The sequence below is a fragment of the Melopsittacus undulatus genome, chromosome 7 (genome assembly GCF_012275295.1).
Source record: "Melopsittacus undulatus isolate bMelUnd1 chromosome 7, bMelUnd1.mat.Z, whole genome shotgun sequence".
NCBI lineage: Eukaryota > Metazoa > Chordata > Aves > Psittaciformes > Psittaculidae > Melopsittacus > Melopsittacus undulatus.
Window position 1 is genome coordinate 48919452 of NC_047533.1, and position 26052 is coordinate 48945503.

The 26052-nt window shown below is 38.4% G+C and overlaps 1 protein-coding gene across 2 annotated transcripts in view; it reads left to right on the forward strand.

Annotated features, from left to right (window-relative positions):
- The window catches only part of GRID2 (glutamate ionotropic receptor delta type subunit 2), a 726277-nt gene that overhangs the window by 400150 nt on the left and 300075 nt on the right, over nucleotides 1–26052 (forward strand). Inside the window, exon 3 of one of the 2 annotated variants that reach the window (XM_005148665.3) lies at nucleotides 23878–24162. The exons of the other annotated variant lie outside the window; for it this stretch is intronic. Within the exon in view, the coding sequence (XP_005148722.1) occupies nucleotides 23878–24162 (285 nt within the window). The remainder of the gene's footprint in view (nucleotides 1–23877; nucleotides 24163–26052) is intronic. 2 annotated transcript variants of the gene reach the window in all.

Consider the following 26052-nt stretch of genomic DNA (forward strand, 5'->3'; position numbering starts at 1 on the left):
TCTCTCTAGCCAAATACTTTCCAGATTGCAGTTATTGCTGTGGCTTTGTATACCATGGACTAAACCAAAGTGACACCAGGGAAGTAAGACATTTTTCATTTTGAACCAAATGTATGTGGAGAATCAAGTAGTCAAACAGTGAGGGAGCCTGCGAGTATTCATACACAAAAGGAGGGAAATTTGGGCTTTTGTGCCCATATTTTTCACCAAGTTGAGAGGAATGTGTCCATGGATACTATTTATGGTCTTGTCTGTATTTCTAGCCTGCTCTGTATTTGGTAAGCTCTATCCTTTAGAAAGAGCTGGTTTTAGATAGCAAGCTGTGCATAGCAGTTGTGGCTGGTTAAGTGATCATGGTTAACAGGTAATCATCATGTCTGGTACACTGCAGCATGCTTTTAAGCTTATTTGCTAGCTGGTGGAAATATTCTTTGGATTTATGTATGGCAAAGGAGGCTTAGGGCAACAGAAATAAACATATGCATCTAACCTGTAGGTAAAAATACACAAATACAGTTTCTCAGAGCTTTTGAAAGCTTTGAAGTTGCTATTGTGTTTCAAAATTTAAAAACTAATATTTTGATATTAGCTGTTAGAACCGGGAGTGTATAAATATGAAAAACAGGTTCCTAATATTAAATTCTCATGCTTGAAAAGAGGTACATATAAGGACTGAACAAAGCAAAACAAAATATATAGCTTTCTACTGGGAGATACTTGTCTTTTAACAGGCAGTTATAAAGTAAAGTGGTTCATCTCTAGAAATTCTTTCTTTCAAAAATGGTTTGGGGTTTGAATCAGCCTCTCTTTTCAACACTAAACAATCTGAGCTTTTAAATAACTCAATTTGGTGTAGTCATCCCACCTGTTGAATGCCTCTTGCCCTCCTCCACTAGTATTTCAAGTTTTGATCCTGCAAGTTTAAACATTTCTTTATTGAACCACTAGCTTATCTATTATGTCTAAAGATGACTCAGACTTTTAAAGGGTACTCAGCAGGGAATACTGAGGAAAATGGGTATTGAGAAGATGAGTGAGAAAACACTGCAGAGGGTATCATTTATCACCGCTGAAACTCATTACTGATGTGGAAGAGATCTGTGAAGAGTTGGGCATTTCTACTAGGAAATGTCAGCATCGTGTTTAAGTGAGATTTGTAATAATACACTTGATGAAAACAAATGTTTACCACTACTGTGCTGTGTAAAACTGATGCTCCAAGGAAGCAGGCTACAAATATCCCATAACGGTGACCACTATGTCCCCAGTCTGACCCCTTCAGGTATCAGGCGTTCATCTTGTGTCGATGCATGGGTCACAGTCTCTCGGGAATGTCTACTCTGCCATGGAGCAACTTCTAACCCTTCTGCTCCGGCATTCATCTTCTCTGCCAATTTCCTCACCCCCTCCTCCTCTCCATGCTCCCTCCTCTTTCCCACGTTTTCTGACCTTTCTCAAACACACTTTCTCTGAAGTACTGCCACCTTGGCTGCGGCTCCCAGCTGTGCCCTGTGGTGAGTGGTTGGAACTGGCTGTATCTGGCTGCTCCTCATGGGCTGCACTGCAGCCCCTGCTGCTAGTGCCTTGTGACATGCACCCATTAGCAAATGTAATTTTCTGTTGTTTTTTAAGAGTACACCAACAATATTAGAACAGTTACATTGTTGGAAAATTGTTCTAGTACAACCATTATAACAGGCCAGCCTGAAAATAGTGTTTTGGACTATGAATGATGATACTAGTCCTTCTTCATGCTCATCAGAGGATACTGACAAACAACCAAGTGTCTAGGACTTTATTTTCTGCATTGTATTTGCTAAATTAAATAATGGGACTGGGTATATATTTTTAGATACAGTTCCTCTTACCTGCGCCACACAAAGCATGCAGAGTGGTAGATCCTGGCCATAGAACTTTCATCAGTCTAAGAAGAAAATTAGTAAGAAGAAGCTGTCCATGTTAAAAAGACACCAAATATCTTTCTGATTCTATCTTTTTATTTTACTGTCATTTTTAATTCTAGGAGTCACAGAATCATAGAATGGTTTGGGTTGGAAGGGACCTTAAAGATCATCCAGTTACAACCCCACTGCCATGGGCAGGGACACCTTCCACTAGACCAGGTTGCGCCAAGCCCCGTCCAGCCTGGCCTTGAAACGCTGCCAGGGGTAGGGCAGCCACATCTTCTCTGGGCAGCCTGTGCCAGGGCCTTACCACCCTCACAGTGAGGAATTTCTTCCTAATATCTAGTCTAAATTTACCCTCTTTCAGTTTAAAGCCATTCCCCCTTGTCCTGTCACTACATGCCCTTGTAAAAAGTCCCTCTCCAAATTTCTTGTAGGCCCCCTTTAGGTACTGGAAGTATACTGGGAAGCTGCTGCTTCAGGAAATGAGCTCAGCTGTGCAAGTTTCCATGGAGTACCAAATAGTCTCATGAAAATAATCTGATTTTTTTCCCTGTACTTTCCACCTAAATCAAAATTGTATAGGAAAATACTAAACTAATGTGACTGCGGGGTAAGCCAAAGTATAACCACAGATCGCCTTACAAATAAGGCATTTAAGGAAACGTTTCCCATTCCTGAATAAGGAATCCTGTAGATGTATTGGTTTCTGACGTGAGCATAGATGTTTTCTAGGCTTTAAATGAATTTAAATTGATGTGGTCTGAATGACTTGAGATGTACACTTGCATGCATGAATGTGATAAAAATAACCAAATAGAGCACATAAATGCTTGAGTAATACATGTTGTAATTGTAATGCCTAGCTTCAGCACTCACAAAACGATTGCAATATACATGAACAACGGAAGGACATATTTTTAAATTTGTGGCCAAAATGGACCACAGTCAAATTTGAGCTAGCTCTAAAGCGTTTGGAAAAAGTTCAGGTAGTTGGCAAGCCACAAGCTGGCTGGTAATGAATGCAGATATACTGCCATCTTCTTTGGGGCATGTGGATGTTTCTTTCCATACATTGATTTTAGTGGAGTTTTGGGATAGTATGTGTTTACTTGGTTATATTCCTGTCAATTCCCCTCCCCCATTCCCAAATTCTCTATATAAAAGAAAAATATTTGTCATTCTGTCAAGGAGTCTATTACATATTTCACATCATGGTGGGTGTGGTGTGCTGTTTGAAAACTGCGCTCTGATGAGAGTTAGCATACTTTGGCTTGGCAACAGGTTTTTAATTTCATTTCTTCCATGCTAGATGTTATGAGAGTGTATAATCCAGATGCCACTTCTCCTAGGAAATCACTTAATTCTGAAAAGTGAACATTTTACCTGTGCTGTAAATATAAGGCATGTTGACAAATCATTGCATCTGATGAAGAAGGTTGTCTCCGACATCTGCGAGTGATTGGCAAGCCCCAGTCTTGAGGTCTCTGGTTCCAATGCTTCCAATGTTTTTGTTGTTTGTTTTTTTTTCTTTTTTTTCCCACCCCCCTCCTTTTTCTCTCTTCTCCCATTAAGTTGGCAAATGTGATGTAGTGGGAAACTAATGCCTCTAACACAGCAGCTTGCACTTTAATTGTAATGGATTGATTGGCCTGTGCTCAGGCCAACAACCATTCTTACAAGTTGCTATTTTTTTGTGAATTTTGCCCAGATGAGCCAGGACAGCATTCATAACTAATACACATTTACATGATTTTTTGTTTGTTTGTTTCTCTTCCCCCCCCTACTTTTTAAAAATAAGCTAAAAATCAATGCAGTTTTCTGATTTCTTTTTGAAGGGATGCAATATCTCCACTTTTGCTTTCTGTCTGATACTGCTTGAAGCTGAACTTGACACATCACAGTCAATCACCCCCCAGCCAGTGAGCTTGCAAGAGTAGTTACTGTCTGTGTTTGCTCTGCAGGGGACTGCTATCTAGTGAGATCACCTTTGCACATCACTGCTCTGTAGCACCAAAAATAATTTCTAACTAGAAGACCTATTTCTATGTTCACTTCTGGCTAAAAACAAGATAGTATCTTGTGAATGTGTTTAGTGTTTGGTTTTTGTGGGGTTTTTTTGACAGCTTCTTAACACTTTCCTGCTGATGACTCATGGGCTTCCCTATTTCCAGGCTATTTAGTCAATGTAATGGCTCTCGGGTAGCTGCTGATGTGGGCTGTCATTGTGATCTGACATTTCTTTGGTGGAGCTAAAAGGAAGCCTGCTTCTGTAAAGGTGATGAAATCTGGACCCCCCATTTGCTTTTCTTACAAATCAGAGAATATTGATTCCTCCAAAACCTCTCTACAGATGCCAAAGGGGGTGGAAAAAAAATAAGAATTTTCTTCCCCACTCCACTTTTTTCTTATCTATATTTCTCTTAACCCACTGAAGTTGTTTAGATGCATGGATCACTGCAATTTATATAAGTCCTTGAGAGAAACAGTATGAAGCAAAAAGCGTGGCAGTACCTTGCAATCATAAGAAACTATGAAAAAAAACCCACAGAACTCTTCTTCTTGTAAGGTGAGTTTTGGGGGGGTTTTGGTTTGGTTTTTTTTTTTTTTTGGTGTTTTTTTTGTTGTTTTTTGATTTGTTTTGTTTAAATATATATGTATGTAAAATATAATGTTCAGGCTAGAGACATGCCTGAGCCACTTTGAAACTTAAATATCCCTTGTAGTAGGGTTAATTTTGGCAGTAGTGAAGAAAGATGCCATTCCGAGGTTTTGATATCCATGCTTTCGTTTGATGAAAGGAGGATGACAAAGTAAGTGAAAAAGAAAATTGTAATTAAATGTGATGTTTTAAGGATGATCTGATGGCTTAGATCTTAGCCAGTGACCTGAAATGGCCTGTGTGTGGTAGGTAAAGAAGAAAGCATCCCTGATCATATCCCCTACTTCCTGAGGGATAGCCAGGAGTTGTGCAACCTCTCTGTTAGGATTAGAAGTGATGTTACCCCCAGGAATCTAATATCATTCTTCTGATGTTACGTAGTGCTTTTCTTAATCTCAGAGTACTGAACAGTACATCTCGATACAGAGCAGTACTATCAGGTGGGTTTAGTAGTCTTATCTTTCTAGGAACTGGTACGGGATAAGGCAACTTTCCCCTAGGAAAAGAAATAGAGGACAAATAAAAGCAGAGTGGATTATTTTAAAAACAATTCCATAACAGCATGGATTTCCATTTGCTTATACTAGCTTTGAATTTGACCCTATTTTTCTAATCAGAACCAATTCATTATTGCTAATGGGACACTGACACTTTTTTCCATTATATGTAAAAATGGAGCTATTGTGCTAGCTGCAGCAGAACTTATTTGGAAATATTTATGTAGGTGCACAATGGATTTTTTTTTGCCCCAGAGTAACCAGAGAGGCTAACGTGTTGACAGGGTGTAGAATATTTGCCTTCTTATTTCTGTTTTAAGTGATTTTTAGATCAGCATCTGTAACTTTTGGTTTCCCCTTATCCCACGTGAGTGCCATGAACATATTTCTAGCTTATTGCAGGACAACCTTGGTTCAGTCTTTACTCAGCATTTTTAGTTTACAAAGATAAATACTTACCAATCCTTTGAACTTTGCTCTTTTTCACCTGCACTCTTTCAGTAAATATAGACAAGTTTTCAAGGCTGGTCACTGTGATTTTTGTGGTTTAATTGTTTTTGACAGCAAAGCTTTTAGGTGTATTGAATTTGTTCAGATGCAAAGCAGTAGAGATTACAGAAATATCAAAATATGTGGATGGGGTAAATTTTCCATGTAACTCTAAGTTCAATATTTGTTACCACTGTCTCATGAACAAAGCCATGTGTGCTCCTTTTGTGTTCCTTGCTTTTAAAAGTTCATCTGTCTCATAAACATCATCTGTCTCATAAAGCTAAGAAATTTTAATTTTGGAAAGAATAAAAGCAAAGCAGAGTTAAAGGAAGTACAGGGCAGATTCCTCTAAGTGTCTAAAAATAAGGCTTTTCATATTTGTTTTTTTTTTTTTTTTAGTATGGCAAGAAGTGTTTCTATAAGAGAGTCTTTGGGATGGGAGCAAAAGGTTTGAAAGGTTTGAAGCTAACACATAACACTTTGAAGTGTTATATAGATTTAGTTTCTTTTATGACTGTGAGAGTGGTAAGGTGCTGGAGCTGGCTGCCCAAGGAAGTTGTGAATACTCCATTTCTGGCAGTGTTCACGACCAGGTTGGACATAGCAGGGGGGTTAGAACTAGATGATCTTAAGGTCCTTTCCAAACCTAAGCATTCTGTGAATCTATAATTCTATGAGTTTACTGTCTTGTTTGCATTTCCTCTTTCCCTTGCAGGCTTTTAGTTGGGTTGGGTTTTGGTTTTTTGTTCTGATTGGTTGGTTGGTTTGGTTTATGTGATTGGGTTTTTTTTTAATTTGAATAGTATAAAGAAGTGAGATCTCTAGGCAACTCCTCATAAGTACTACTCTCTCTGGCAATCTAAAAAATGGCAAAATATTGCTTAAATATCAAATCCTGCCGTGTACTTATTTTGATTTTATATTGCTTTCTACCGTAAATTAAGCCAAATATTGCATATTTGTCTTTCAAAATCTATATAAAGTATCACCATATGATTCTTTATTTTGCTGGATCTGAAGATTCCGTATCAGGGATTTTTGTGCATTGATTTCAGAGGACCATCACCTTTACACTTGAAAAGAATATTACAAGACTGTGGCACAGAGAGTGTGCTATTGGGTACTAGGATAGAGTGTAAATTTTTGATTTGTCAAATACTCTGTGATCATCTGCAGTAGAGGGGATAAGTTACCTTACTGTTCTCACAGGTCACTCCAGGATAAGATTAAATACATGAATTACAATGTGCATTTACCCTATCTTACTTGAGTGCCATAGCATTTGTCATTAAGTGGAGCAAGGCAATTGCAAATTTCTTTCCTTTAAAATGCTTCCTGGATACGTATTTGATATATCTTCTCAGCAGTGTACTAAAGACAGCTTGGATGATGTGGGATTTCATGCCTGTGTCCAATTAGACTTCTTGGTTTGGCTGCTGAAAGGAGATTAAAAGAATAAAACAAGAAAAAAGCTTTATTCCAGTAGACAAGAAATATCTGTTCTACCTGAAGCAAAGTGGGTTTTGTGAAGTTTTTGTAAGAAGCAGGAAGGGAGGTGAGAGTCTAGAGTCACAGAATTCCTAAGGCAGGAGATTTTCTTCTTTTACATAATAGCTGAAGGATTCATGCACGCAGTTAGGATATAGGAGCACACTTTCTTTTTTCTGCCATGAAAGAGCTGAACTTGTATCTCTTGATAATCACTTTTCTGTAAGGACAGAGTGTTTGATGTGAGAGTGGTAGGCTGCTGGACCCCTGGGTTACAGTCCTTGTTCAATTATGTGTCTGACAGCCTATGCAAAGTGAAATGGTCTGGGAGACAGTCTGGAGCTTCACCACCCAGCATATTCCTGTCCAAGTAGCAACTGACTCCCTTGGACTGGGGTATATGCAGTGGTGGTGTTATGTGAAGAAGAAAACTGGGTCTAAATCCTCCACATCCTGAATAATTGCCTTAATCACTTGTGTGTTGATTACATTGCTCATGAGTGGTAGGTCTTTCCAAGTAAGATGGGCTTAAAATTAATGAAAAAAGAAATAATTTCCTAGTACTGCAGGCCCTCAAGGAATACCTACATTTGGGCTGCAAAGGCTATATCCCATAAAGGAAAAGTAATTTAGCACTGTGGCTGAGCAAGTGGGTAAAGAGCCCAGATTCACGTGAACCAGTTTAATTCTGGAATTTGAAGATATCAGCAACCTTCTGGATAAAAAACTGGTGACCTTTGCCTGCAAAGACAACTGCTGATAAGAGTTATGCTGAGGTACTGTCTTAGGTCTTCTAAAACACTGTGCCTCTTACATGATAGTTACAGTCCTAATGCAACCTGGCTATGCTGGGATGTTACCCACTGTTACTCATCCTGCTGGAACAACTCTAGTGGTAGTGATAGATTTTCTGAAAAGATGAAGTCAAGGCTTTATATTCAATTCCACTTTCTGTCATATAGCCTTAAATGCATCTGTACAGATTGACCTGAATTGGTAGAATTCATAATGCAACTGTTATGAACTGTAATATTCTTCCTTGTAATATTCTTTTACAGGGTAAATGCATGGCATACAAAGTAAACACAGTACTACAGTCTGCATTAACTGGTTGGAATTGTTTCCCCTGTAATTTAGATTGCTTTGGTGTGTGTTAGTTCAGTTTAGTTTGTAAGACTTGGTCATTAGTTAAACTTGCAGTAATTTATGGTGTATCTGACAGTGACTTCTTCCTGTTCATATCAGCTTGGAAAAACAAGTGGTACTGTAGATGGAAATTATGGGGTGAAAATCTAGAAAGGTAGAGTGCCCCTTGGCTGGTGCTGTAAGTAGGTGTGGAAGGAAGTGTGGCCATCTGTAACTAGAGGCAAAATCCGTCAAAATCCAAACTTTGCTGGTCAGGCAGTGCCTCCTCACTCACAGATGTCTGCCTTTGCACTGCCAGGCTGTCTGTCTTTGTGTAAAGGTTTCCGTGGTCTAGTTTGTCCAGGCCTACTTAACACCATAAGGCTGTGCTGTTTAAAAATCCCCTCACTTGAAGTAGTCAGGCTTCTGACTCGCAGAATTGCTAATCCTCTTTATTACAGCTACGGGAAAGTGGCCGTAGTCTGTACTTTAAAACAGTTGCCCTGCTAATTTTATCATTCTTCACATAAGAAATGTCCTCTATAAAGTGTATTGTTTTGTCTAATCTGGTTTTTGTAACAACAGCACTGTTAACAATTCCCTTTACAGTTGTACCTATTAAAAATAAAACAATGGTATCAGGCTGCTGAAACAGTATTATGTGCTATAATCTTCCTTCATGAAAGGAGGAAAAACTTTATAAGTAGCAGTAGTCCCTAGGTCTGCAGCAGGTTATGCTAGTGTGAATCCCTGAGCCTGTGACAGCTCCTATTAACAGCAAAAAGACAATAACGGAAGGCAGTGGGCAAGTTTACATATTCTGCAGCCAGAGGGGTTGCTATTTCTGTTATATATTCCCAGGTATAAAAAAATCTGCATGTGAAGAAAGCTGTCCTTTAGATGATAGAAACAGGAGATACAGTGACATCTCAGTATTATACATGTGATTACAAGGCAGTAGGATATATTCAGTTGGATACTGTACTGCAGAAATAACCATGGCCTGAACAGCATGTGTTGTCTTGGAGAAACAGCTGAATCAGATCCTAGAAAAGGTGGTCTATGAGGATGGCTTGAGATCTGCAGCTGTTTGGAACTTCCGCCCACGTCATAAGAGTTTTTATGATATATTTCATTGCTGTTCTCCAGTGAAATATGTAGATCTGGCTTTTGGTGATAGACTTGAATACCTTCCTGAGAATCTATATGTGGAAATACAAGGGAACTGAGCTCTCAGGCTCCTCTGTGGAAGTTCAGATAGAGGACTTTACTGTAAATCACAATATAGATAGAGGAATATCTATATAGTTAATTATAGCAAACATGAAAAGCGAAGTTAACACACAAGTTCCATGGTGAAACTGTGGCTGAAGTTTGTTCCACTGGAGACGGTAGGTACCCATTTTGCCAAAAGTGGATACTAGGATGGAAAAGCTTTATATACATCTGTTCAGGGCCCTATATCTGCATCTTCTTTGAAGTGAAAGGAAGTCTTGGGAAAATAAGGCCTCTCACAATGGAGCTGGGATAAGGCACGTTGATGATGCGAGACCTGGGAAGCATTCCCAAGGTGTTTAACAGAGTTATAATCACAATTTTAGATTACCACCAAAACCTCAGAATCTTAGGATGCCTTAATGCCTACTGGCGCCAACCAGTCCGATAAATATGAGGTTATAGGAAAAAAAGTGTTTCCCACTGGAAGAAGCTGTTGAGGCTGTTAAATTAATAGAAAAATTGCTTTAAGCAGGGCTTTTTACTGCATTTCCAGAACCATGTTCTAATTTTTCAGAGACTGAGTTGAGGTCTTGGTGCATTTTGATGTTAATTTGATGTTGCTGTTGGGGTTTTTTTGTTTGTTTTGTTTTAAATAGTCCACCGAGTCACATTGTTTCCAAATGTTAGAGATGTATGAAGATACTGGGATTACTCTTGGTCATTATTTAACATGACTGGATTTTAACACTGTTTAGTTTTGGCTTTAGAAATGGCACTCATACTGATAATAAAAAGATTCAGGGTTGGTTTTATTTTTCTCTCCCTTTTCTGTATCCCCTTTTATTTCTTACTTTGCAAAGTGTAATTTGACAGTCCTTACATGTGTTTCAGACTTCTGTGCATATCATCTTATTCTGGGGTATCTGACATGCTCATCTGCCTTTATAGAAAATAATAAGGAATGAAACCTGCATTAATTCAAATGTCAGTTTCAGGCTAGAAAAGGCTTTCATTTTCTAATGTGGGTACAAAATCACTGCATTTTGGTCATCTTTTGTACTAATACTAAATATGCATCTGTGTTAATTGTGGCTTTATGAAGCACTGACCTTAGACTTTTTCTGTGGTTAGATGACTTAAAGGCTTAGAAATGAAGGGAGCTTCCATAAATGATGGAGACTGTTCTTAATGATGAAAGCTGTCTTTTGCATCTGGCCCATGCAGCTTGTCCTGGAATATTGCTGTGCACAAGGAGAAGTTGAAGAGCCTTGTAATATCTTCTTTGTATACATACGTGTTTGTGTGTATGGGTGTTGCAGACATACCAAATAAAAAAATGTATGCATACAATTCCTAAAAAAAAAAAAAAAAAAAAAACCCCGAAATAAAATTTCTGATGTATTGACTACGTTCCTCTTACAAATTATCAGTATCAAAAGCAGCAAGGAGGGGAGAATGAAAGAAAAATACAGGCTAACTAACAGTGCCTTGGTATATGGCAGTCTGAAATTCCCCTGCTAACAAAGGGAAATAATTGATTATATGAAATGTGAGAAATGGCAAAGTGTACTTGGCTCTCTCCTCACTAACTCATAAGCAAAAACCAGGCACAGCTCTTGGAAAAGTCAGAAAACTTCACACCTTTCAAAACTGGTGAAATGAGATCAGGACTATTTGCTAAGCTTAAGTCTCCTGTTTTATACAAGTTCTGCAGAAGCAAACTTACACACAATGGAATAATGTACTAGAATTATGCAAACTCATGCATTACAGTGCATTTTAAAATTATTTACTCTTGGCAGCTAGTCAGCTGTAATTAAATTTCTGAAAGCTGACCTTCTTCCTTCTTTCCATGGAACACCTCTTGCAGCACGTTAATGAGATGCAGTGGGAAAGGAAGGCATTGTCTTTTCTTTGATCAGACCAGCCCAGTGGCAGAAAGAACATGTAGGCATTACTACAGTGCCCTTGGCAGTGCACACATTATGAAGGAAATCGTACTATACACAGTCCCAAAGAAACAATTTGGAAATGTCAGCATTTTTCTATTGTGCACACAGGATTCGAACAGCAGACTTAGGCATTTTGAATGCCACTTACATATATATATATATATATATATATATATATATATGTATATATGGACCAGCTTTTTACTGCTTACTTAAGTGCTGGGCAGAAAAAGACACTTCTGTTTTATAACCCCAGCTTTTCAGATATGCTGCTTTATCTATTATATACTTTAGATATTTTTGTAAAATGGGAATAACTATTCTTCCTTGCTTTCATAAAGGATTAGACATGCTTGTGTGAAAAGAATGCTATTTATGTCAGTTCTTTTCTCTATTTTGCCTCTTTGCTCTCCTACAACATGATAGCTGTAGTACTGAAGATCAGCTGGGGGTAGCTAGTGCTCTTGTTTAAGTGTCAGTTTCAGGGCATCACTGCAAGCTGTGTAAGCTAAATGATGGTAGGTCCTTTTCCCACAGGGGTGCAGGACTCAGTACTGGAGCTAAACACATAGGTGTGATGCCCCAGAGGAGTCTGACTTCTGAAGCAAGCAACCACGAGTTTTATGCTTCTCCTGTGATGTTGCATAACAAAAATGATGCTATTTGCAATGCACAGCCAGGAGCTCTCTGTATACACTATAAGCGTGGTTCTCCCCTCATTCACATCCAGCAGTGACAGACCAACTCACTTGAAACTTGTGAGCTGTGATACCAGTGCAAAACGAATAAATGCACCAAGAAGGCAGAATTCTGTAGTGAAGTCAATACTCTTGTTGTATGGAGTTATTGTGGCAGTGCCTTTTATGAAAAAGTTGGAGAAAGGGGAGAAAATCACTTCAGTCACTCTATGAAATGCTGCATCCACAGGATTGAACACTGCAATAAAGGGATGAAGTTCCTGGTATCTGAAGTAACTCAGTGAGTGCTGGTGCTTAGAGCCAATAACAATTAAAAGTTTTTAACAGAGATAGGAAGAAAATTGTAACTTCATTTGGGGGAAAGGCAAGCAAGTAGACTCAGCAGTTCAACTGCTTCACTCCACGTGGTGTTCCTGCATATAGTGCTGCTTCCTTGCACAATATAGGCTGTGGAAAACTGTATCTGCTCCAGTTTTGGAGCTGAGATCATTGTTTTTTATTTCCCACATGGTTTTGTGCTTGTTATGGAGGGATGAAGTACTGAAATTCTATTTATAGGCAAAGGAAAGCTCTTCCTCTGATTCCAAGTAGAATTTGAGTCAGCTGATTTCTGATAGCTGACTGGGTATGCCTTTTCTTGGAACATATCTCTTCACTGTCAGAGGTGGGTTTTCAGTCTGGCAATTCTGTTTTACCATGGCATGCATGGTTTAGAACAACTGGTGCTTCCAGTTAAGGTTGTTTACTGCTACTCAAATATTCCTTATTGAAAACATATATTTTCCATTTTGGATTTATGCGAATTTCTTTTCCTATGAAATTGGAAAAAAGTCAAAAGAAAATCAAAGCTGCATTGCATTCTTTTCCTGGCATCTCTTGCAACCATTAAAGTCAAAGCAATCTCAGTAAAAGGTTACAACTGGCACCAAACGAACACTGCACCCTTATTATTCCTGGAAAAAGAGAGCAAAACCAGACTCTCGGGCATGTTTTGCCTTCTCTCTCTCTTCACTCATTGCTTCACTCACTGGTGCTGCTGTCAAGCCCTGCTGCTGTTGCTTTGTCTGTAACATGCACCAATTTGAATTTTCTTCAGTGTGCTTTTAACTGACATATTTACTATCAATGCATTGGCTATCTACCACATCAGCTGTTACAGTATCACAGTCACTGGCCTCCTTGCTGTATCTTTTGCTCTCTTCCATTACTCCCACAGTGCAGCAACTGCATCCTCCTCCTTGATGTCTAAATTGATTTATTACTTCCCAACTGCAAATCTCACTGCCTCATCACTTGCCATCTGACATTTAACATCCTTTTCCATGATTTCAAAGCCCTGATTTCATCCCTTTTACTCATATTCCTTTACTGTTCCTTGCAAAAGCCCATGATTTCTCTTTTTTGGTATCCCCATGATTTCCACTAGTAATGCTTTAGCATATCTCAGTGCATATATTCACTATATGAGAATTGTGCCCTCAACCCTTTTTAAATGCGTTGCTCTGGATTTCCCCATCTTATCTCAATACTTAATGATTTTCCTTCACTTGAAGACTGTAATTTTCCTTGTGAAATTATTACTCTTTTATTGAATACTTCTACTTGTAATACGTTCACCATGTCTTCTGGCATTTCGTGTTATCCAGAAAGACTGTCTCCCATCTACAGCTCTGCTTTTATTTACCTCATTCACCCCCCTCCATCAGGTACCTGCTGGGTGTCTCAATACTGTAGAACATGCCCACCATCCCCCGTAATCAATAGTGTTCTTGCTCTGGGGTCCCTATGCAACTGGAACTCTTTGTCACTTAGCTCCATTGTTGTAGGCCACATTGCCTTGCCTTTCACATCTTTACTTTTCATGAAGCTTAGTTATATTGAGCTCAGAACATAAAACGCTTTCAATGGCAAACTAATGTTCAAAACAAACAATGAAAAGCTGCAACAAAAGACTTTGTTTTCAGTCTTTATGCATGTTTTAGCTTGGTATAGAAAACAATTTCCTTGCTTTGCTTTCTGACCTTGGGCAAGTAATTCCCCATGGCACATCTGTGCTTTTTCTTCTGTGAAATAGAGATGAAGATGCTGAGCTTCTTTGCAAAGCTTTTTCAGAGCTACAAATAAAATAAGTTCTATGAAAAGTTGTTGTTATTATTATTCTTGTCATGATTGTTATTCGGTGTGTCAGTGAAATAAGCACAATGTCTATTCTTAGCAAATAGTAATGGTGATAGTTGTTTTGACTCGTCTAAGGCTTTCTTGAGTGGCTAAGTTGCTAATGGAACTGATGTTCTATACTCCTACAGACTTCTCAGTTTTTTCACAACCATGTATTTTTTGCAACTGATGTACTGGCTTTCTTGCCTTTTTATTCTCTTACAAAGCTTTTCTTACCTTGATGTATAGTCTGTTTCCTTCTTTCATGGCAAATGCAAGGTCTGGCCTTAGTATTGTTTGCTCTTCAAATTGCTCTGAACCACTTGTCTAGTAGAATTGTCTCTTTTCTTTCTTAAAGAAAAAGAAGAAAATAAAAATAAGGGAGGGGGAAGGAAAACGAATGAAATGTGTGCCTTTTTTGGTGTAAGGAAACACTTTTCTCTCTACAGTGCCACATTAAAAAATATTAATTAAAAAAAAATGTTCTACTGTCCCCTTAGCAGAACATTCCCTGAAATTTTGCCATTTGCACTGTAGGAAAGAAAGCACTCTCAGATTGCTGTTCACAGATTTCTTTTCCTTTGGGGGATGGTCTTATTTGGAGTGCTTTTGTTCTGTAATATCTATGCTTGGGAGAATGCCAAGCTCATCCAGGGCAGCACGGGCAGCTCTTTCCATTGTAAGGCGTCCAATTAAACTAATGCTACCAGCTGTGTGTTCTTTTGTCTGCTCTGGACTAGGTTGTGGTATTGTGCTTTGCACTGCATCTCTCCAGCAGAGCCTGTTGTCTCCATACTAATAGTTTGGGCAAGAAAGGGGGGCTATGGAATATGAACAGTCAGAAAAGAGAGGGGTTTAAAGGAACTTCAGGCAATGTGAATTAAGTTAAGAAATGCAACTTCTAACCTTGGGAAAAATGTTTAATTTGAAAACAGGTATGTAATCCTTTCTATTTACATCATGCAAAAGTGTTTCACAAGGGTGTTGAGGTATCACGATCACCAAAGGATAAGAGAAATCCGATTATTCATCCAGAATTAGTCACACAATGAAGTAATGGCAGAGGTAGGGCCAGGATATAAGCCTTCAGATTCTGTCTAATGCCAAATCATCTGCATCTTGCTGTTTCTTGATACTGGAGGAGACAGGGTAAAGCAGATGTTTGGGGTTTTTTATTATTTATTTTTTGTAAGAGATGGAGGAGGAAACATGAAGAGGAAGTGCAAGATGCTTTACCTGGTTGGAGCCAAGGGCAGAGGGAGAATAGGCAATGGGAGGATGAAAGGCAGTGTTTGGCAATGCTCAGGGGAAGAAAAAGCAAATAGCAAGTTAGTTAGATCCAAGATAGAAAGGCTGTAAGGGAAAATTGCCTGACAATCTGACCGATAGGTGGCAAGGAAAGTGTAATTTTTGTCAAATGGCATAAAGTTCAGTGCTTTATTCTCTTAACAAGACTTGCCCTTACTTGTTTTGAGCAAGTCCATAAAATAAGAATGGTTTATGCTCAAGGTTTAAACAGGTTTTGTTGTTGCTATTTTTTCCCCAACACTTATACACAGACTTTCAGAGAACACTGAACTAGGGTGAATCCCTATGATTTTATCAGGATGTTATCTTTTGCTAAAATTGTCTTTAATTTTATATGAAGCTGCTTTAAGACACAGGCTTTTTGTTTCCGTATAATTGTTGCTATGCAGCAATTGTCTGCTCTGCAGCAAGCAAGCTAGCTATTAAAAAGGGTATCAGACACTATGTGCAGCTTAATAACTTCTCAAATAGCACTGGGTAGGGATGTGAAAATACTTGGCAACGGTGCAAGGGCAAGGATGAACAAAGTAAGGGATGGAGGAAGTTGTACAGTACTAAAGCAGTATATGCTTCATCATTAAATAGATAATCAAGTGTAACCTACCCATAGTTACAAATGAAATTAAGTGTCTTCATTTTGCTGAATGGTTGAATGGAAATCACTCATGCAATACTTTGAGCAAGGATTCTGGCAGATGCAGTTTGGCTTGAGTCGGTGAGGGGTCAGCACAAGAAAAGGGAGGATTTTAGAGTCACTCTTGCAATCTAGGCTCTTACATTAGGCTCTTACAAATAAGGCTTGCATTCCTTATTTTTCAATGTGCTACATTAATTTTGCGGGTAGACATTCTTGTTGGCATGTCAGAGGTCAATTTTGTGATTTATCTCTAGCCCTTCGTCCAATGACTGTCACTGCCTGGCTTTAACTGATTTCATCTTATTCTTTCCCTGCCCCTCTTCACCCATTAGCATACATATCAGACCCTTCTGCAACAGTGGTGGCAAAGCGCAGTCTTCTCTGGCCAGATCTATCAGCACTCCACCCTATTTTTACCTCCCAGCCACAGACATCCTGAAAAACTGTAGCTTTTCTGGGGGGGAGCATATTCACATGCTAGAGGAGATGGCAGCTAAAGACATTCTTTAGCTGAAGATTTGTGTCTGTGTAACTTCTTTAAAATGCTGGAAGTTTTGTAATGTTTTCCAAAGCAGTTCAGGTTTCTTGAGCGGCTAGGAGCCATCACTCCTCTGAGACAAAACCTGGCTGCATTTGTTGAATACTGAGTGAAACAAGATTTGAAAAATATAAGGCATTTTACTGCTGTTTCATTGCCTGGTGTGGTAATCTGCCAAGATATGTGCCCTCTGTGTGCGTCTGTAGTATTGAACAGAAGAGCTGCAGGTTGGCTTGCAAGGAGGTGGAAAAAAAAAACCCAAACATCTGGACTTTTGTCCAGAAAGAAAACTTTTAGAGCCTTCAATTTGATAGCCTTTGCAAGCTGTGCTTCTTTCAAGCTCTCCCATTGCATCCTGCAAGAGAAGGTGTCAAAATACCTTTTGTGTATAAATCATGCCTCCCTTCAAACTTCTAGTTTATGTTTTCAAGTCTCAGATGAATTATTAAATTTTAATGTGATGGATTTAACATTACCATAATTGACAAAGCCTGTATACAGAAAGAAATCTGACCCAGAAAAGACTCTCACAAAATGATTTTCAGTAAAAAAATCCAGAGGTTGTTGTGGTGCAACAGTGATGCATATGTGCTCTCTGGTAATATTTGTTACTCTTAGATATCAGAAGTTTGGCTTATTTTTCCCAAACAAAGAAATCACAAGGCTTAGGAAGCACAGCTGTTAAGACTCAAACACAAGTTTGTTTTACAGTCAGAACAAACTAAAATCCTTTAGAGGTTAATTGCAAGTGAATTTAAAATACTGCTAGTAGTCTGAGTTGTGGATAATGTAGTGGAGGGGGGATTGGCTAATGTTTACAGAGAAGATGTAAATGAAGTGGCTTTCTATAACCTTATCGAGAAAAGGAACAGGATAGACTCTATTATCTGCACTGCAGAGGAGAATATTCTTTAAATCCAGTCAATAATATTACCACCACACCCTCCTCCCCCCCCCCCCATCTTCCCCTTATTTCCTTCTGAATAATTTTCAGGATATATTAAAAATGTGCTGTCACTCATCTCAAAATAATTCAGTTCTAAGACTGGGATAAACCATTGTGTTATAAAGGAAAAATAATTTGCAAGAGCGGAATCACTATCCAGAAGTGACTAAAAAGATTTATTGAAAATTGGAGGCTAAGCTCACTTAATCATGGGTCTTATAATCACACTTTATCCTTACTTCTTGCATCTGAGGTTATGAACACCAAACAAAAAGACCTGTAGTTTATTTGTTTAAACTTCTTGTAAGTTTTATACAATCATAGAATAGTTAGGGTTGGTAAGGACCTCAAGATCATCTGCTTCCAACCCCCCTGTTATGGGCAGGGACACCCCACACTAAACCATGTCACCCAAGGCTCTGCCCAAACTGGCCTTGAACACTGCTAGTCTTTTCATGTCCTTTTTCATGTGAATATATTCTCTTTCTGCAGTGAATTCACAAAAGTTTTGGGACTGTTGTTTTAAGACGACAAAGACCAAAAAATTACATTGTGGTTAGCATGGTACCCTTGATAAAGAGGGAACTTGAGAGAAATCCCAACTTTAACCTTATTCCTTACTTTTTGCAACAGGGAATTTGATTTCAAGAGTCCCTCAGTCTTCATTAGCATCCCGAAACTAAGAAAGGATTTGAGGAGCACCCAACAGCATATTATTCTCAAAGTAAACAAAAACTAATAGCTTGTATTTTCAAAGCTGCATAGAAGTTCTGATTGACTAATATCCATTTAAAGGTGCTGAAGTCACCTGCCATTGTACTTTTCCCCTTGAATCAGCTGTTTGTCCTGATTTGGATGTGGATTAGTCCAAATGGGGTGACTCACCTCCTACAGAAATCGAGGGAAAACTAATTTGGCCCAATCATATGGAACCCTCCTGGTTTCAGAGTCCTTGGAGCACTTCCAAAACACAGAGCACAGGCACAGCGAAAAAACTGTTTATAAGTTCTCACTCTCCATCCGAAACAGCAATATCAGTGAAGAGAGGGTTGTTTGGGTTTTTTTTTTCTTCACATTCAGCTAAGTAGCTTTGAGGCAATCCTCTGTGGGGTAATATGTGGAAAACATCCAGGAGTAGTGAGATTGAAATGATGCCAGCTTTGTGAAGGACATCCAGGGGATGTCCTTGGGGTGTCCAAGTCAGGCCCATGGGACCAGGACTCTGGGAAGATGGTTTAGATCTAATTTTTGTTCACTCAACATTTACTCAAACAGTCCAGTTCTGGAAGGAGCCTGGTAATTTTTAAATTGTAGAAGATGAAAAGGACCATAAAATACATCCCTGGTTATTTAAAGGGATGCTAGCCACTCTCTATGTACAGCATTTAGCATTTTCAAATAAATAATATTAAGAGTTGGTCTGACTTTGTTTACCCTGGAATTAAATGGGAGGAAATTAGGGCTGTTACTGAAGTCTCCTGAGATCTTATGCTAAGTTGTTTTTTTTTTTTTCAATTTGTGGTGTATGAGGGTGGTTTGTTATGATTTATTATACGGAAGAAAAAGGGAGAAATCTGTGAAGAAATGCTCACGTTCGTAGAATTAAATCTCAGTAGTCCTTTTTGGTGCCTCTTATTTATTCCTGCATCTGTTTTTAAGTTTTCTATTTTTTATAGATGTTTTTTATCATTATATTTTTCTAAATTACAGCAACTAGTTATTTAAGGACCTACCTTTGTTTCCATTTTACAGAGAACACATTTTAAGGACGCATTTGTAGCCATAGCCATTTAAAGTCTGCTTTCCTAAAAGTGCTTGTACAGGCTGATAGCCTAGAAGTAAATTATATATTTCAAGTTGAATTGGCTATGCTCTTATTTAAAAAAATACCATACTGAACACAAAAATAAGGGGTTTATTTTCTTTAGATGCTGTGCCAAATTAACCTAGATGAGACTATACTCTAAAACATGGCTCTTTGTGCTACTGTGATCAGCCCATCAGTGTTGGAAATTCAGTAAGTTTGCATTTGGAGAAAGGCAAGATAAGCTGAAGGGTTAAATGTAGTTTAGGGCACACACCAGTGTGTGCTATACGTGCTGTGTGCTATATGTGCTGTGTATATCTAAAGTGGAGAAACATTTTATATTATCAAAAGAAGCGTGACCAGCAGGTTGAAGGAGGTGATCCTGCCCCACTGCTCTGCTCTTGTGAGATCTCCCTTCGAGTACTGTGTGCAGGTCTGGTGTCCTCAACATAAAAAGAACATGGAGCTGCTGGAGCAAGTCCAGAGGAGGGCCACGAGGACAACCAGGGGGCTGGAGCACCTCTTGTATGAAGACAGGCTGAGAAAGTTTGGGCTCTTCAATCTGGAGAAGAGAAGGCTGCATGGAGACCTCATTAGCAGCCTTCCAATATCTGAAGGGGACCTATAAGGATTGTGGGGAGGGACTCTTCATTAGGGACTGTAGTGATAAGACAAGGGGTAATGAGTTAAAACTTAAACAGGGGAAGTTTAGATTAGATATAAGGAAAAAGTTCTTTACTGTTAGGGTGGTGAGGCACTGGAATGGGTTGCCCAAGGAAGTTGTGGATGCTCCATCCCTGTCAGTGTTCAAGCCCACGTTGGCCAGAGCTTTGGGTGACATGGTTTAGTGTGCGGTGCCCCTGCCCATGGCAGGGGGGTTGGAACTAGATGATCTTAAGGTCCTTTCCAACCCAAACCATTCTATGATTCTATCCTATTATAGACATTCTAGATAATCTGTCCATGCAATGTGTAAAATTCTGTGATCAGTTTTATTCCTTTAGCCAGTGAGATCCAGTTTTTAACAGCAGCTTCTATGTAGTGGTTGTGAGAATGACTGAATGTCTGGATAACTTCTGTTTAAACATAGCTTGTAGTATGGAACAGTAGTATTTTATAAGCACCATCACTAATATTCTGTTCCTTTTTTGTCAAACTTGCAGTGCTTTGTTGAACTTGCAAAGCTGTGTACAAGTCTGTTTGAATTTGACATTTCTACTCTCCTGACTGAGGACTTAATAGACACAGTAATATTTTCCTTATTCTAGTTTATGGCAAACTAATATTCCTTGATTGTATTGGCAGCAGACTACATACCTGCTTGGAAATACAGTCTCTAAGGAGATCATAGTAAATGAAATTGCAGTAGAATTTTGAATGCAAGATAGCATTTAAGTACTTTTACATGTATATGCATGTGTGTGGATTTTTTTAATATAGATGGGACAAAATAAACTTGGATATCTCAGGCTCAAGAAGAGAATGCAAACAGGATTTCAAATATGTTTGAACTAGAGCTTTTAGTCAATTGATAAGATACAGTTGAATGTTTTGGGTCACTTGGAAAAGGACTGCTTTCGTTTGTAAGGGCAGAAAAAAAGGATTAAGTAAACACCTAAACCTTAGTCTTATGCTCTTTAGCAGTCAGCTCTTCTGCTGAAGCCAGTGGAAGTTCTGCTTGGCTAAGGAATATATGCATACCATACATGATAGTTTGACATATTGTACAGGCTTTACTTTGTATGTGTTTATATTGTAGAAATTGTTTTTCTGTTCAAAGAATTATCCAGTCATACTGACTCAGAGGGGACTCTGCAACTCATGCACTCATTTTCTGGAAAAGCCTGCCTCTGGGATAACAGTCCTTTTTCCAGTAGCTAACTCTGTGTATTAAATAGCCACTAAGTGTACAGGAATAAGGTCTATTTGTGAGCATAATGAAGTGCATGTTGTCCCAGGCCAGCACACACGATTCTCATAAGCATAACATGGAAGAAAGAGCCATACGGGCAACTTCAGTCCTGAGGCTCTTGTAATAAATGTGGTGCAGTGTCAAAAGAAAAGATTTTAATCCTTTATTCAGTTTGTTTGCCACTATTAGCATTTGGCCTTGTGGAGGTAAATGTTCCATGCTGCTTTCTTCCCCTTCATATTTCAATAACAATTTTCACAAAACCCATGTTTCCCACGTTAGAACATTATGGGGAATGTACTGGTTATGCTCAGTCTCAAAGCATGCCTGGAAATTTAGGCATTTTCAACCAATATTTGTAACAAAGTTTGACTCTGCTATATTTTTAAAAGTCGTGTTTGACAGACTAAGGTTACACTGCATTTTTTTTTTAACAGGTGGCATCAGGGCCATGTAGACTTAAATTTTCTTTGATTTAAAAGCAGACTTGCAAAACCTAACATTGGTTTTATTTCTGTATTGCTGTATAGCTATAAAGTTATTTATTGACATATAGCTACAGGTATTTATTGGTGGATAGGTCAATATATCACTAAAAATAATTTGCTTCGCAAGCAGTAGCATACTCACTGGATTATGCAACCTAGATATTGCAGGGCTTGGTGCAGGAGAACCACATCAAGAAGAAGATTCAGCATCTCCCTACAAAGATAACTTGATAAACCTTTTATCTTTGTTGAAAGTGATGATGAAGAATGTAACAAGCAGTATAAAAGATGAATACCTAATAAGATTGTTTTGAAATGTTCTGAATTTTAGTAACTTGTGAGATACTGGGATTTTTTTTGGCCAGTTACTGGAGATATTGGTACTTTTCTGAAAAAAAGATACTTGTGGTTGTTGAAAATGTATTACCTTCAACCTGAAGCCGAGAAGCTGGCTCAGAAGCTGAGCTATATTCAGAGCATATACAGAGGGAACACTTTATCCTAAGCCATAACACTTTGAAACCCCTCTGTGGAAACACTTGCCCTCCCATATTTATCTGCATGAACAAATTCAGAAGTGTTTCCACCAGACAGAGCCTCAACAGCATATATACATGCGATGGGGGTCCACTGTGGCATGTTTCAAATCCCTGTATCTCAACAAGAATAATGCACTGGCATTAGAAGTTAGTTCTCTGCATTCATGAACTCCTGTGCTGTTCTTTGGCTACAAAGTCACTGTCCACATATGCCTGAATGTGGAACTCCATTCCTCGCACTGTAAATATTCCCATTGAAATCAATAAGTGTTTGTGAACTAAAACATTCGTCACAATAAGAGCCATATGATATGAAGCAACAGGTCTGGCACTAAAATATGTTTTCATATTTTTAGGGGAATATATTTTCACATGTGGGTTTCTTGGTTTTGCCTGCACCTGTTGTGTGCTCAGAATATTCCTGCAAAATAAGTAATTGCACATGTTAATATTAGATATTAATATGTAAATACATATTACTCTTTACTGTCCTATTACCTAATTTACATGTATAAATACAGGTTAATTGCAGGTGTAGCTTTGCTAGTGGCAAATTGAGTATTTCAAAATTTAGTCTTAGGTGTGCCCTGTGGAATTATGGTACAAGCCTGTGCTGTTTCTTCATTCCAGTTCTCAAGTCTTTTAGAAACACAATATAAACACTCGACTGTGCTTTATTTCACAGGGCAATCCTTCAGAACTGCAGACCTAATCATTATTAATTAAGTTGATAATTAGTAATTGCATTAACTTTAATAATGATAAACACCTTTGGTATTAATGTGGATGTCATTGGTATTGTACTTCAGACTGCTGTTATTTTTGTGTTATTTTTGCGTAAAAAAAACCATGCCTTTCTTACAGAAGTGAGGAGAGTAAATGTATAGAAATGGTTTACTGAATTTTAAAAACACTTTGCTATATATAAGACTAGCTTTTGGGGTTTTTTCATTTGTTTATTTTAAGAAAAAGAATAAGTTAGAAAAGATTATCAAACATATCCCCTAAAACCCAGCAACAACTCAGTTTTTCTTGGACAAGTTAATGTCTGTAATCTTATTCAGTTTTCTTCAAAAGTTGACAGTAAGCCTGAGCTGTTATTTCTTCAGGTTTTTCTCTGTATAGTGCAAAGATCCTGTTCATGGAGTTGTTGTGCTAGACTTTGAAGAGTGCTTATCTCCTTGGGTGGTCATGCTAATTCAGTAGCTGGAATCAGTTCTTAATGTTCCTCAAAAGGCCCAGGGGTGGGTCTTGTTTTCAAGGGGTAATTAGTTTCTAGGGAAGATGGACATGGCAGTCTTCCAGCTTTCACCAGAAGACAGCTGAAATTGAATCAAGAAGCCTCATAATTTTAATGAATTTCAGGTCTGATTTACTCAATGTGTAAAATTTGATCCATATTTCACTGATTGAACCTGTTGTGTTTCAATTCCCAGTGTCTGTTTCAGCAGCAAAATAGGCCCTATGCACTGAACCTCTCTCACCCCAAATATTGCTGTTTTTTTACAGCCTGCGATCTGATGAACCAAGGCATCCTGGCTCTTGTTAGCTCCATTGGCTGTACGTCAGCAGGATCCCTGCAGTCACTGGCAGATGCCATGCACATCCCTCACCTCTTCATCCAGCGCTCAACAGCAGGAACGCCAAGGAGCGGTTGCGGGCTCACCAGGAGCAACCGCAATGATGACTACACGCTCTCCGTCCGCCCCCCTGTCTACTTAAATGATGTCATCTTGAGAGTGGTCACAGAATATGCCTGGCAGAAATTCATTGTTTTTTATGATAGCGACTACGGTAAGTATTTATTTAGCAGGGTGACTTTTATTAAATCCATAATTCTGTTGAAAGCAGTCACATTACATTCTTATAGTCTTCCAATAAATTATGTTTTGTTTATGAACATTTACGGTTCTGTCAGCATTTCAAAGCACCTCAGAGAAATCTTTTTCTAAAATCCATCAACATTTACAGGTTTACTTGATAATTTCTTTATTAGAGTTAGCTGATATATGGAGAACTTATCTGGCTTTCTATTCTGACAGTGTTTATGAAGCATAGAAGTACAGGTAGAGAGTGCTTAGTTATGTAGGACAAAGAACGTGAAGAGGAGGGCCTGGAGAAGACAGCATTCCTTCTATTTTGAGTTCATTCAGTGCTCCGGAAAAGTGCTGAGTTGATGGTTGTGTGATAGGGTAAGTGTGACACTCATGGTAGCATCACAAGGCTGTGCTGTCCAGCTTGGTCACTAGCCAAGTTTGGTACAGGTATTTTCTGAGGCTGAGAGCTGAACATATTTCTCTAGTGTAGGTATATTATCTAACAAATGATCTTGTTTTCTATGGAAAAATGCTTTGAAACCAGACCTGTTTTCTTCAGATGCATTCATAATTCATAAGTAATCATGACTGGTTTGGATGAACATTTTATAACTTATTTTCAAAGTTAAATCTTTTAGTTATGGAAAAATGCTCACTTCAGCGACTTGCTGTGCATAATATCTGGTTCATTCAGGTCAGATGTTATTGATTTTTCTGTTCCCTGGCTACATAATAAATTCTTAAATTAGAAAGATAGAAAATGATGAATAGGAGAATTGCTATTTATAACTAAGCAGCACCTAAAAGCACTAACTATAGGATAAAGAAAATACCAAAAAAACCCATCCAAAAAGCTTGCAGCAGATTATTTTTGTTCCGGTTTTATGAGTTCCTGTATTTAAGTGTTAGTGTACTTATGAAGACCATAATCTTGCCAACTAAAAGATATCTTTTTGCATATATATTTGAGTTTAAATCCCCCCAGTATGATTGCTGGTTTTGAATAATTATATCTGTAAACATCAGTTTTAAGTTATCAAAATTTCATTATTTAATTTGAGAATGAAGTTCAGACATCATGTTGTTTTGTCCTTGATTTCTGGGTAAAAATCTCACTAGCATGTGACTTACATAAAACAGATGCCTGCCTGTAAAGGGTAAGTTTCAGGTCAGTAGCTCATTCAGTGACATATCACCTCCAGACATGACATGTAGCACATACTAAGTCTTTCTACCAGCCTTTATGGTGTTCTGGCTTCAGTAGTCTACAAGTAATGCCATACTGGTCAAAACAGATTGGTAATCTGAATCGGATCAGTGGACATTGTCATGTATATCAGGAAAGGGTGTCAAAAAACAATCTGCATTTAGTAGGTGTTGATCAGTCTATCCCCTTTCTAACCATTTGTGTGGTTTAGGTATTTTGGGTGGGTTTTTTGTATTTATTTGGGGGATTTATGTTGTCTGTTTTGTTTTGTTTAGTTTGGGGCTAATGCCATAAAATAGCATTGACATACAACCTGAGTTTAGGTTAAGCTACAACTTTGAATAGGGCTAATATGTTTCTTTACATTGTGATAAAGCCTTGACTTCATCAGCCATCTGAGTGCAGCAAGAAGTTTCTATTTTCTTTTTGATTCCTGCAGGATTTCTTATAAAATTTTATTGCTTATTTCACTGTCTCCTTCGTCACCTGTAATAAGGAACAAGAAAGCAGAAGTTTCAGATCACCATCTCTAACCCAAGGCCTCTCTTGTTATTTCCATTACCCTGAGAATTGTTCTCTGTCTCTCCAGTTCCTCTCCTTGCTCACAGTTAAATGCTTCTCTAATTCCTCACCACCCTGTTTCAGGGGAAATCATTAGGT